The sequence below is a fragment of the Bison bison genome, unplaced genomic scaffold, assembly GCF_000754665.1.
Source record: "Bison bison bison isolate TAMUID 2011002044 unplaced genomic scaffold, Bison_UMD1.0 scf7180017864299, whole genome shotgun sequence".
Taxonomy (NCBI): Eukaryota; Metazoa; Chordata; class Mammalia; order Artiodactyla; family Bovidae; genus Bison; species Bison bison.
Genome location: NW_011494871.1, coordinates 4,667,991 through 4,682,028, shown reverse-complemented (window position 1 = coordinate 4,682,028; position 14,038 = coordinate 4,667,991). Strand labels below are relative to the sequence as shown.

The 14,038-nt window shown below is 38.3% G+C and overlaps 1 protein-coding gene across 9 annotated transcripts in view; it reads right to left on the bottom strand.

Moving 5' to 3' along the window:
• Window positions 1-14,038, bottom strand: part of PAN3 (PAN3 poly(A) specific ribonuclease subunit) — a 122,030-nt gene that overhangs the window by 97,486 nt on the left and 10,506 nt on the right. For 7 of the 9 annotated variants that reach the window (XM_010851224.1, XM_010851222.1, XM_010851223.1 and 4 more), the window contains exons 2-4: window positions 8,862-8,983; window positions 8,059-8,125; window positions 6,153-6,223 (exon numbers count right to left, since the gene is read on the bottom strand). In XM_010851224.1, the coding sequence (XP_010849526.1) occupies window positions 6,153-6,223; window positions 8,059-8,125; window positions 8,862-8,975 (252 nt within the window). In that variant the 5' untranslated portion in view covers window positions 8,976-8,983. Of the gene's footprint in view, window positions 1-6,152; window positions 6,278-8,058; window positions 8,126-8,861; window positions 8,984-14,038 lie in introns of those variants that run through there. The other 2 variants (XM_010851229.1, XM_010851231.1) reach the window with 1 other exon arrangement.

The window sequence follows — 14,038 nt, the reverse complement described above, 5'->3', positions numbered from 1 at the left end:
GAGAAACTCCCAGATGTACTTTCACCAAATTTGACAGATATGTTTGAGAAGCTAACGGTTATGTGAGGAGTCAAAAATTCAAATGTTGGAGGAGGAGGGATCTGAATATTTTAAAGATGAATGTTCTCAGAGCAACTATAAGAGAAGGCCTTTCCAAAGGGTAACTAACACAGTCTGATCTAGCGTGAGCAGCGACTCATTTAATAACAGTAAACAATTCCCAAACAAGACTAGAAAGGTTTGGCTAACATCAAGTTTTACCAATAATAGCTACCGTTTATGGGGCATTTCTCATTTAGTCCTCATAACAACTCAACAAACCAGGTATTAAGTATAATATTTTTCTCATTTTGCAAATGAAGACACAAAAAGGTTTAAGTAAGTTTAAAGACCCAATCAGTGTAGATTAGGGGATTCAATTCAAACTGCCCGGCATACAACTTCCATTAAACCTTGACCATTGTTCAACGCTACTGAATTATTACTATTTCTAACAGTTTGCTCTTAGAGAAAAATAAAAACTCACCATGAGCTCTGAGCAAGCTACAAACAGGAACCAGGATGCTCCTCTGAACTCCAACAAGTATACCATACATATCCCTAAGTCTAAAACTTGAGCACATTTCCACAGGATAGCAAGAGGAGGTGAACAGAGGATCAGTCGACTCCATAACAGAATAGCTCAGAGTGTTAATTTGGAATTCTGAACACAATTTTCCATAGGAACATTCCTGTACAACATTCATGGGGAAAAGATCCCGATATGGCTCACCTGGAAATCTAAATACTAAGTAAAACAACATCTGAGAATATATTAAATGCTTAAAAATGGTTTCACAGGTGATGCTTTGTATTGTGATACCCATTAAGATTTATTTTTTGATGTCTTCTCCATTTTCTCCTCATCCTCCCCCCTAACCCGCCCCGCCCAAGACCAATACTCGGTTTTGTGTTCAATGAGTCTAACCATCTGAAGGATTAAGGAAGGATTTACATCCCAGATTGTCTATGCCACAATCCTATAGATTTCTCCAAATTCATTTTAGCTCTTGCCAGTTTGTTAGTCCTGTTCGGTTCCCTATGTAAAAGTATGCAACATAAAAGTCACCTTTTGAAGAACATTAGAACAGAAATGTACACAAAAACTTTTAAACGTCAAAGTAATCAGAAATCATAAAATACACATCTCAGAAAACTTTATAACAGAGATGATGAACAGAGGGAAAGATGCTCTTGAAATTGAGAACAGTGGGGAGGAGGCTCCACACTGAGATCGGGGGAATCATCCGGAGCTAGGCCAACCCCAGCCTAGGCCCAACCCAGCCTCCTCTCCTCACAAATAAGCCAGGAGCAGATACCCAGGCCTCCTCTGATCCTGCCTCCCTCATCCTAACAAAGAGCTTTACAATCAGGAACAGAAGAAATAAACATGATATTCACAAGTCTCTGTCCCACAGAATTTAACTTGGTGTTAAAATCTAAAAAACTTACAAAAGTGCAACTGTTATCCCACTACTAGAAATGTCAATAAAATACAAATGCCCAGGTAAAAGCTGCACATTGACTGAAATGTCGTACTAAAGTACAATTAAAACAAAAGAAATGTAAATGACAAGCACCAGAGCCTTTTTGCTTTAATTTGGGAAGGGAAGAAAGCTAAATACAAAAATGACTAGATGACTAAAAAAGAGGGCAAAGTACCATGAGTGTTATACAGCAGGAAGCCAAAATTGCCAGACACAAATTCTGCAGGAACTTTTATCTCAATCATCGGTGGTCACACGGCTTAGCAAGAATAGTCAGCAGATGTCATCACGTCATTTACAAATACCTGTATTCTTTACATCAAACTTTATTTTAAAGAGACTGTCCCTGAGGATTTCTGACAGAAAATTTTACTGCTGTCCAGATCACATTTGTGATTCACAGTGGTTCTCAGGTCCTTTTCTATCATACCAATTCTCAGCTTGATCTATCTACCTTGTTGTTACAGTTTCCTCATGCACTGATGTCTAATATATTACCTCCCATTTTCAACAAAATTCCAGCTCGTGTTTTGGGGGGTTATCTCTCCCACTGAGCATACACCCATAATTCAATTTCTTCTGCCATCACTCCTGGCCAATAATAACTGTATACATTTTCAAGTAATGGTACTTTTCGTATTTATATGTTCATAATGTAGAAAATTAAAAAAAAAAAAAAAATCAGTGCTTCTCAAATATCAGTTGTGAAGGATCATGTTTTTAAAATTTCCTCGGAGAAGGCAATGGCAACCCACTCCAGTACTCTTGCCTGGAAAATCCCATGGACGGAGGAGCCTGGTAGGTTGCAGTCCATGGGGTCGAGAAGAGTCATACAGGACTGAGCAATTTCACTTTCACTTTTCACTTTCATGCATTGGAGAAGAAAATGGCAACCCACTCCAGTATTCTTGCCTGGAGAATCCCAGGGACGGGGGAGCCTGGTGGGCTGCCGTCTATGGGGTCGCAGAGAGTCAAACACGACTGACGTGACTTAGCAGCAGCAACAGTCGCTGACATGGGGGCAAGGTCTGCTCTGAGCCCTCAGGAGGGAGCTGGCACAGGGTCCTTGGAGTGTTAGAGGGGAAGGGGGCTCTGTGGGGGCACCTAGGGGTGTGACAGGAGGCCCTCACTCTGAGCTGGGGCAGGGAGGGGGACACATTCTGGGCAGCTAAGCCAATACTCTGGGCCCTTAGCAGAGAAGGGCCAGTTAAAGGACTCTGTTGGCCACTCCTGTCCAGTGGTAGCCCAAGGCATGACTTCCTGATAACCCATCTCAGCTGCTTTTTCTCCAAAGCAGACCACCTTCCCCCACTGACGGCCTGCCCCTCAGCAGCAAGTCAGCCACGTGGACAGCTGCTTCCTGCCATATCCACACCTTCCATGATGATAGAAGCTGACGTGTATTAAGCACACAGTACGTGCCTACTATCAGCTCAAGAACCATGTGCTGGCTGCTGCACTCAGCACTTCCAAAGATTGGCATAGGGGACTGCACACTTCAACCCACAAGCCAAATCCTGTTTTTGCCTGTGACCTAAGAGTGATTTTGGTGTTTTGGTTTTTTTTTAATACTGTTAGAAATATCAAAAGAAGGACCGTTTGTGACATGAAAACTATGCAATTCAAATTTCAGTGTCCATAATAAAGTTTTATTGGAACACAAAAAAAAAAAAAAAAAAACTAAAATTTCCTATGCATCATGGTCCTATACATTATTCATAAAATACACGTAAACTACTAGAAAATGATGACATATTTGGATGTTGTGGTATTATCAAACTGTTACAGAAGTTTCTAAACATTTACTTTCAATGTTTTAACTTATCTTCCTAGCTGCGGTCACTTGACACACCATGAGCAGCAGTGCCCTAAGGCATATATTCTTAGCATACAGCTCTTCTTCATGTATCTAACAACAATAAACCACCCAAACAAAGGTATTTACCCAGCTATGAATCTCTGTACTGTTTTTTCACAGCACACATTTTACTTCAACAAGTCCTTACAGAGACAAGGCCCTCAGCCATAGTCTCTTAGTTCACCTGTGATAGAAGAGAAATTTTTAAATTTCCTGAAGATACCAACTCTCTACTTGCAATAAAACGATACCTTCTGCTTAGCATCTTTGCTTCTCCATATTCCTCATCTTCAAAAACCACAACTCAAACATCTTTTCTCCACAAACTCTTCTGGATCTAGAGAAATCTCTGCTATGTAGCAATCACCTCACATTTAAATTTGTAATGATTAATACATTGCTTTGTAAATTTTTTCTAGTAGATTCATGCACTGCCTCTTGAATTAGATTTGAGGAAAGCAGAAAAAAACATCAGTTGATTCTTCTTATATGTTCCATATAGCCCACAGTAAGACTGCTCACAATAAAAATACCTGACTGACCTGATCCAAAGAATTCACATATTCCAGAGGCAAAAATTAGCATTTGCAGCCCAGGGATTGGCCCAACTGAGATTTTCAGAAAAGTATTTATCTAACTATGAAATAGTAGTAAGTATGGCCCAAACACCTGTTTTCCAATCTCATTATGAAATAAAATGTCACTGAGTAATCATGATAGCCTGCTTAGATCACCTGGAATTATGGTTAAATATTTACAAAAATGTGAGTTACTTCCCCTAAACTACGTCATTAAACAGACATTATAAATTACAACAAAAGAACAGTCAGTCTCCATGTGTGTTTACTTCACAGCTTGCAACAGTCTCATACCAACAGTTTTTCTAATACAAAGGAATCTTAAGCCTTCTCAACTATTAACGATTTAAAAACATATGCAACGTGTACCCATAGACTGCTAAGTATATAGTCCACTACTGGGGAAAAAAACTAAACAAACCTCTATGTCTCTACATATTATTTCAAATATAAATGGCAATAAAATATGGTCCTTCAAAGGTATAACATATGAATCCTGAGTTTCTAAGTAGATGTTGACACGTAGGTCCTTTCAGTTCACCCAGTCATTGAACTTTAGACATGGAAGACACCACAGCAATTATTCAGGCCATGCTCATCATTTCACAGATGTGAATATTACAGCGTACAAAGCTGGCCCAAGATCACAAAGCTAGAGATTCAGGATCTCAAAAATTACAACCAATGCTCCCTTCACTAGACTAATCTGCTTCCATCTGGATACATTTTAATATCTCTCCACATACAGATTTCACCTCTCTAGTAACATTTCCTTCCATTATTTCCCTTTACTAAAATAAATTTTAGGAGAATGGGTATTATAACCTCCTTTTTTTCAATCTCCAGGGATTTTTACTGCTTTTCTCAAAAATTAATGTCAGCAGCTCTAAATCATGTATTTTAACTTTAAGATGCAGTCCACCAAACCCTCATATTAGGAACACTTAAGGATTTATTTGCCATTCTACTTTTACTTTTTATTCATTCATCGGAAATGCTACTCACCACAGTTAACTGATTATTATTTTTAAAAACGTAAAAAGGCCACTGGGGGGACCCTTAAAACTACTTAGGGGCTTTTTAATTTTCCCAACACTAAGAAGCTCCAGGTAACTTGACGTCTAGGTTGTACCGGCTACCTAGCCCGTTCCTATCTCCTGCTACAGTGACAGGCTTTATCTACTGTCACTTCTCACCATCACCAATGAGTCTGCTTGTGTTCAATGTTTCTTAAAAGCATGTTGTAATTACATACTTATTCTCATCTGTTTCAAAATGGAGATAATAATAGGTACATGAGGATACTGATGTAATTTATACCTGACCCCATATTTTTTTGGTCTAGAGAACATTTTCTTGAAATTCATTGAATTTATCTAGTCTTCTTGAAATTCATTTAATTCTACCTTTTGAACAGATACTTCCTAAAAAGCACCTTAAGCTTATACCAGTTTTCTAAAATTAACATTCTTTTCTTTTTAATCTTTCTCCCATTACTTAGGAAACTGAATTAGTTGTAATTTCATAGTAATTTCCACCAAAATTTACAATCTCCTGAATATTTAGCTGCTATTCCTAACCAAAAGTACCACCTCCTCTAGATTATTATTACTATTAACATAATGATTCTCATTAAGACTCAAAGGCACCAAACTATAATAAACTAATAGAGGTACTTCAAAATCTATTCAACCTCAATTTCAAATAAAATTAAATTTCTAATATGAAGAGATTTTAAACTGTTTTTAAACAGTTGGGCCAGTTATGAAAAGCTAAAGATTAAGTGTGCCTTTTAATGAGAAATTTAGATTAGGGGAGAAATCTTTGAAATTTAGACAAAGCAGTCAGAAAATAAAATAAAAAGATGATTAACATGTCTACAATGGGTCACAGAACAGCAACTACAACATTAAATGTTTATCTTATAAAGAGAATGCATTAAGATTTTTTTAAATGAGCAAAAATAAGTAGAAGAATTTCATTCCTTCACATAGAAAGTCTCTATATCATACACAGAGAGCAAACAAAATTCTACTTTAAGAGATATACAACAAGGGAAAAGGTTAACAAAAGGCAAGAAGAACATTCCAGTCCTCCCCTACTTAAGAGAACACTGACCACTATGTTGGCAACACCCCCGTGTCACCCCTATGTTCCATTTAGTTTCATATAAGTGTCCATTGCACCTACCTTTCTTCTCTGAGAGATGTTGAGGGCACCAAAGTCATTAAACAAGGATGAAGCAGGTGAAGTTAGAGGATCTGGAAGGTAAGTTACATAAGTTTCCACACAGGCAACTCAGGACACCTACAAATCTAATAGACATTTAACCCAAATGCTTATAAATAATAATAAAAATCATATTCCACAATATCAAACTCAATGCTCACACACAGAAGATGTTCAAATATTTTCTGAGGGAAGGAAACACAAACTGGAGGATACTTCATTCAGCCAATATTCAGTGCACATTTATTCAGCAACTATACAGATAAGGATGTAACTATTTGCTCAGAACCAAAAGAAAAATAAAATAGAAAAAAAAAAATAATCTTAACCATGTTATTAGAAATGTGTTTATTAAGGAAGTCTACCTGTAGTCTGTGTTCCTGAGACCACGTCATAAGAAATACAAAAGGGGGAGGGGGGAGGGGAAGGTAGTCAACCAGTCAAACATAACTGAGAGATAGGGCTTGGACTTTAACAATCAAGGCCTTAAAAACCATCTACCCTGCAGAGTATTCCATAAAGTTAAGTATATCACCACATTTTTGACAGTCATACTAAAAGGATAAGGCAAATTAAGTTTTTAAAGATGGGGCTATTAAATGTTTCAAAATACTAACACGAAATTCAAAGACTTTAAAGGTTCAAAGTTCCATTACTCTGTGGCCGGAAGTTATAAACAAAAGTGTATCTCTAAATTGTTTCTCACTTAACACATCAAAATGAGTTTCTGAAAAGGAATTTATGATATGCACCCAAACATTTTTATATTCATTTCTGAGCTTTAGTTATTCTTTATGTTTCTCATTAAACTATCTGTGAAATCCTTAAAAAATACAGTAAATTTTCTCATTTAAAGGAGACTTAAATCTCTTTATAATGCAATACATAAAACTGCTGCTATATTTCTCCAGCTTCTTGTGTCTGGATTTTCATGGTTTAGTCCTTCATTAGAATTAACACTAATTTAATATAATTAATAATGCAAAGAGAAAGAAGTTAATAAAATACTAAGACACTAGATTTTTATGTAATTATACATTTAAACTCTTTAAAAATAGGTATTATTCGTCTTTTATGCTACCTTTGATAGTATAAAGGACCAAGTCAGCATATAAACTCTATGGAAACACCAAAAATACAATGCTACACATCAGTTTCTAATAATTCAATATTAAAATATTGCTACTTTTTCCTACAGTGAAAGAAAGCTGAAATTTCCAAGTAGTGAGAGGCTTGATACACATACATAAAATATCTATCTCAAGAAACAATCAACATGCAAATTCTTCTTCTCATTATTATAAATAACTGCTTGCACCAATACTCAATTGTAACATACTTTTTAAAAAAACATTCCTGAATTTATTTTTAAAATAGGATACAGAAAGATAAAGAAGAAACGTTTATTTTTGAATTAGGATACAAAAAGGAAATCCTGTATCAAAAGTCTTAAAAACGTCCATAATCTAAAACAGTAATTTCATGTATAACAGTGTTTCCAAAAGAAATAACTCAAAATATGAACACAGATTCATACACATAGTCCAATATTGGAGTGTAATCTTTAAAAAAAACAGAAGCAAAGTAAATTATGAGAATAAACAATAGGATTCAATTTACAATGATTGAGAAACATTCACGCTATAATTTAAAAGTATATTTAATGTGATCTTAAGTATTATTATGTATATACTTGTCTATTTTATGTGCGTTTATCTCCAAATTTTGTTACCTCTTAGTGTGAAGATAATAGATCATTTCTACTTTATTCCTTATATCTATAATTTTCAAAATCTCTACTGTGGACATATTGTTTTTAGAGTCAGAAATACACATACCTATGAGAGAAAAAGGGATGGAGTCTTACCGTGGCCTGCGTATGGCTTGGCACTGTCATTTAGAAGGCTTGGGGAGCTGCTACTATTGGTCATTCTCTGAAAATTAAAATATATATACATAATATCACTGAAGAATGCAGAATTAAGAATAGTCAACCGATTAGGTTTAGACTGACCCTCTTTGAGTCTACCCCTCCAACCCATTGTTCACGTCAGTGACACTCTCACCTTCCTATAATGCTGCTGCATGGATTACAATCACGTAGGCAGAAACTTATTTAACTTATTTAAAACCAAAACTTATTTAAAACCAAAGTCACAGAACCATTTTGAACTGCACTTCCATAACTTACTAGCCTGAGCAAGACACATAACTACTCAGTTTCCTTCTTTGTAAGTATCCAACTGGGGGATGTGAATGACAGAGTCGATAACTACTCTCTCTCAATACGTATTATCCTTCATACACCTGATAGAGGCTATGAAATTAGGCTTGTCTCTGTTCTCTGACCATGTCCCACCCTTCCTTAACACACTCCACAGCCTCTATGGTCTCACAATCCTGAAAGGACTTCATCCCATAATCACAACACACACAGGAGGGAAACTAGCCTGTTTCTAACCATCCTCTACACACTTCAACTCCATCCTTGAAAGCTCACCTGACTTCCAACTTACAGGAGGTGGCTTATCTGTATCCTCTCTGACCTCATCACCTCCTAAAAGTCCACCTCCCACTCACCAAACGTGAGGACAAAGGAAGACTCTAGAGGTCTCCATCCCCAAAACACACCTCAGTGTCCAGGGCCATGAGAATTCACACCAACAATACCTGCATCACAGGATACTTCGTCTCCACAGGGCTTCCAAATCCATTGACTCCAATAAAGCTGGTGCTGAAATAGGAATCTGTGAGACTCGTATCAGTTAAAGCACCTCCATCCATTCCAGGAACTGAAAGAAAAGGAAAATTCAAGTATTTAAATTATTTAAAAGCATAAAAGGTTGATGTAGTTTCTCTGTTCCCAAATAAGTTTTGGGAACTTACAATAAAGTCTCAAATCTCTGTCACACTTGTTTTTATTTACTTGTTCATAACTTGAATCAAACAAAACTGGCTCAACTGTAAAAACTTGTTAAACAATGCTCAAGTTGAATAACTTTTTCCACAGAGACAGTTATTTTTATATTGCTACCTGAGAGCCACTAAGCACATGAAGAAAACAAACCACACTTGCATTTATTCCTACTTTTCTCATCAAGTTTTCTTTCTTTAACTTGCAAGAACAGGAGAATGGAAACTACTGCAATTTCTTCTGTGAATCTTCATATACTCAACAGGACAAGTTTCCCAGGACTGTTTCTCATAACATATCTTATGGAACAGACCAGCAGTTTCACATTAACTTATTCAGGAAACCAACTCAACAGTGGTTTCAATGGGACAGAGCTGAAGACAACAGACAAGCTGCCTGTCAATTCTAAGGTGGAATAATATGGAATCACTGTAACTACTAAAATAAGCCATCACATATCAACAAAGTGATGAACAATACATTTTAGATCCTATTTCTTGGTAAGTACAGTTGACCACTGAACCACACAGGTTTGAACTGCCTGGGCCCAATTATGAAAGTGAAAGTCGCTCAGTTGCATCCAACTCTTTGCGACCCCATGGACTATACAGTACATGCAATTCTCTAGGCCAGAATACTGGAGTGGATAGCTGTTGCCTTCTCCTGGGGATATTCCCAACCCAGGGACCAAACTCAAGTCTCCTGCATTACAGGCAGATTCTTTACCAGCTGAGCCACAAGGGAAGTCCAAGAATACTGGAATGCTTATCCCTTCTCCAGAGGATCTTCCCCATCCAGGAATCAAACCGGGGTCTCCTGCATTGAAGGCGGATTCTTTACCAACTGAGCGATCAGAGAATACACAGACTTTTTTTCGACAAATATATTGTAAAAATGTTTGGACATTTATGACAATTTAGAAAATCTGCAGGTGAACCAGACAGACTAAAGATACAAAATAAAATGAAAATAAGGCATGTCATGAATGCATAGATTATATGCAGATATAGATATTAGTCTATCCTTACATAAAGTAAGTGATACTTAATATAAAATTAACGATGTTTTGTTTTCTCACTTTTATAACTTTACTTTCAAAGAATTACAGTACCATACAGTATGCCTCTCTCCTAATTGGAGAAGTTATTATAGGTGACACATCAAACTATCATCTGATGTTTTTCTTTAAATGTAACATTTCTAACACTACAGTGAACATGACTATACAAAATTCGAAATGCTGCACAAACTTTACAACAACTCATTAATTAGTGCACAGGCTAGGCTACTATGAAGCAATCATATCCCTGACACTAAGCCACTGGAAAGCAATCCCATTGCTGCCACTTCACACCTGTAAATAACTATGAATTCCTTTTGCACATTATCTTTTCATTTTGATGTCCAGGGTTAGCAAAACAGATGATACCTACAGATTTTGTATCCTATTAAGACAGCAGTAATAAAGGTACAGACAGAAAATGACTCATCTTGTAAACATACAATGCAAACTTCCTATGTCCATCAGTACAGTACAGAACTGAAAATGTATTTGCTCTTCTTTATGATTCTCTTAATAGTGTTTTATCTTCTCTTAGCTTACTTTTTAGTGAAGAGAAACTAAAAAGCCTCTTGATAAAAGTGAAAGAGGAGAGTGGAAAAGTTGGCTTAAAGCTCAACATTCAGAAGACGAAGATCATGGCATCTGGTTACATTACTTCATGGGAAATAGATGGGGAAACAGTGGAAACAGTGTCAGATTTTATTTTGGGGGGCTCCAAAATCACTGCAGATGGTGACTGCAGCCATGAAATTAAAAGACACTTACTCCTTGGAAGGAAAGTTATGACCAACCTAGATAGCATATTCAAAAGCAGAGACATTACTTTGCCAACAAAGGTCTGTATAGTCAAGGCTATGGTTTTTCCAGTGGTCACGTAGGGATGTGAGAGTTGGACTGTGAAGAAAGCTGAGTGCCGAAGAATTGATGCTTTTGAACTGTGGTGTTGGAGAAGACTCTTGAGAGTCCCTTAGACTGCAAGGAGATCCAACCAGTCCATTCTAAAGGAGATCAGTCCTGGGTGTTCTTTGGAAGGAATGATGCTAAAGCTGAAACTCCAGTACTTTGGCCACCTCACGCAAAGAGTTGACTCATTGGAAAAGACTCTGATGCTGGGAGGGATCAGGGGCAGGAGGAAAAGGGGACGACGGAGGATAAGATGGCTGGATGGGATCACCGACTCGATGGACATGAGTTTGAGTGAACTCCAGGAGTTGGTGATGGACAGGGAGGCCTGGCGTGCTGCAATTAAGGGGTAAAAAAATAAAGCAAATGTTTTTCTGGAACTCTCTTGCTTTTTCAATGGTCCAGCGGATGTTGGCAATTTGATCTCTGGTTCCTCTGCCTTTTCTAAAATCAGTTTGAACATCTGGAAGCTCACAGTTTACGTACCATTGAAGCCTGGCTTGGAGAATTTTGAGCATTTCTTTGCTAGCATATGAGATGAGTGCAATCGTGCAGTAGTTTGAACATTCTTTGGCATTGCCTTTCTTTGAGATTGGAATGAAAACAGATCTTTTCCAGTCCTGTGGCCACTGCTGAGTTTTCCAAATTTGCTGGCATATTGAGTGCAGCACTTTGACAGCATCATCTCTCAGGATTTGAAATAGCTCCACTGGAACTCCATCACCTCCACTAGCTTTGTTCATAGTGATGCTTCCTAAGGCCCACTTGTCTTTGCATTCCAGGATGGCTCTAGGTGAGTGATCACACCATCGTGGTTATCTGGGTCATGAAGATCTTTTTTGTATCGTTCTTCTGTGTATTCTTGCCACCTCTTCTTAATATCTTCTTCTTCTTTTAGGTCCATACCATTTTCTGTCGGTTATTGAGCCCACATTTACAGGAAATCTTCCCTTGGTATCTCTAATTTTCTTGAAGAGATCTCTAGTCTTTCCCACTCTATTGTTTTCCTCTATTTCTTTGCATTGATCACTGAGGAACGCTTTCTTATCTCTTCTTGCTATTCTTTGGAACTCTGCATTCAAATGGGTATATCTTTCCTTTTCTCCTTTGCCTTTAGCTTCTTTTCTCAGCTCTTCTTTTCTCAGCTACTTCTAAGGCCTCATTAGACAACCATTTTGCCTTTTTGCATTTATTTTTCTTGGAGATGGTCTTGATCACTGTCTCCTGTACAATGTCACGAACCTCCATCCACAGTTCTTCAGATTATCAGATCTAGCCCCTTGAATCTATTTCTCACTTCCACTATATAATCATAAGAGATTTGATTTAAGTCATACCTGAATGGTCTAGTGGTTTTCCCTACTTTCTTCAATGAAGTCCGAATTTGGCAAAAAGGAATTCATGATCTGAGCCGCAGTCAGCTCCTGGTCTTATTTTTGCTGACTGTATAGAGCTTCTCCATCTTTGGCTGCAAAGAATACTCGATCTGATTTCAGTATTGACCATCTGGTGATGTCCGTGTGTAGAGTCTTTTCTTGTGTTGTTGGAAGAGGCTGTTTACTATGACCAGTGTGTTCTCTTGGCAAAACTCTGTTAGCCTTTGCCCTGCTTCATTTTGTACTCCAACGCCAAATTTGCCTGTTAATCCAGGTATCTCTTGACTTCCTACTTTTGCATTCCAGTCCCCTATAAGGAAGAGGACATCTTTTTGGGGTGCTAGTTCTAGAAGGTCTTGTAGGTCTTCATAGAACCATTCAACTTCAGCTTTTTCAGCGTTACTGGTCGGGGCACAGAGTTGGATTACTGTGCTACTGAATGGTTTGCCTTGGACTGCATCCAAGTACTGCATTTTGAACTCTTATTGACTATGATGGCTACTCCATTTCTTCTAAGTGATTCTTGCCCATAGTGGTAGATATAATCTGAGTTAAATTCACCCATTCCAGTCCATTTTAGTTCACTGATTCCTAAAATGTCAACATTCCCACTTGCCACCTCCTGTGTGACCACTCCCAATTTGCCTTGATTCATGGACCTAACATTCCAGGTTCCTATGCAATATTGCTCTATACAACATAGGAATTTACTTCCACCACCCGTCACATCCACAATTGGCTGTTGTTTTTGCTTTGGCTCTATCCCTTCATTCTTTCTGGAGCTATTTCTGCATTCTTCTCCAGTAGCATCACTCACTCACTGAAGTCACTCGGTTGTGTCCGACTCTTTGCAACCTCACGGACTGTAGCCTACAAGGCTCCTCCAACCGTGGGATTTTCCAGGCAAGAATACTGGAGTGGGTTGCCATTTCCTTCTCCAGGAAATCTTCCCAACCCAGGGACTGAACCTGGGTCTCCAGCATTGTAGGCAGATGCTTTACTGACCTGGGGAGTTCATCTTTCAGTGTCATACCTTTTTGCCTTTCCATACTGTTCACGGGGTTCTCAAGGCAAGAATACTGAAGTGGTTTGCCATTCCCTTCTCCAGTGGACGTTTTGTCAGAACTCTCCGCCATGACCTTTCTGTCTTGGGAGGCCCTACACAGTATGGTTCATAGTTTCATTGAGCTACACAAGCTCAATGCGGTCATGTGATCAAATTGGTTACTTTTCTGTGATTGAGGTTGTCATTCTGTCTGCCCTCTGATGGAGAAGGCTAAAAAGCTTATGGAAGCTTCCTGAAGGGAGAGACTGACTGAGGGGGAAACTGGGTCTTGTTCTGATGGGTGGGGACATGTTCAATAAATCCTTAATCCAATTTTCTGTTAATGGGCAGGGCTGTGTTCCCTCCCTGTTGCTTGACCTGGGGCCAAACTATGGTGGAGGCAATGAAGATAATGGCGACCTCCTTCAAAAGGTCCCTGCATACACTGCTGCCCTCATGCCCCCAAACCTGCAGCAAGCCACTGCTGACCCACATCTCCACCAGAGACTCGTGGACACTCACGGGCAAGTCTGGGTCAGTCCCTTG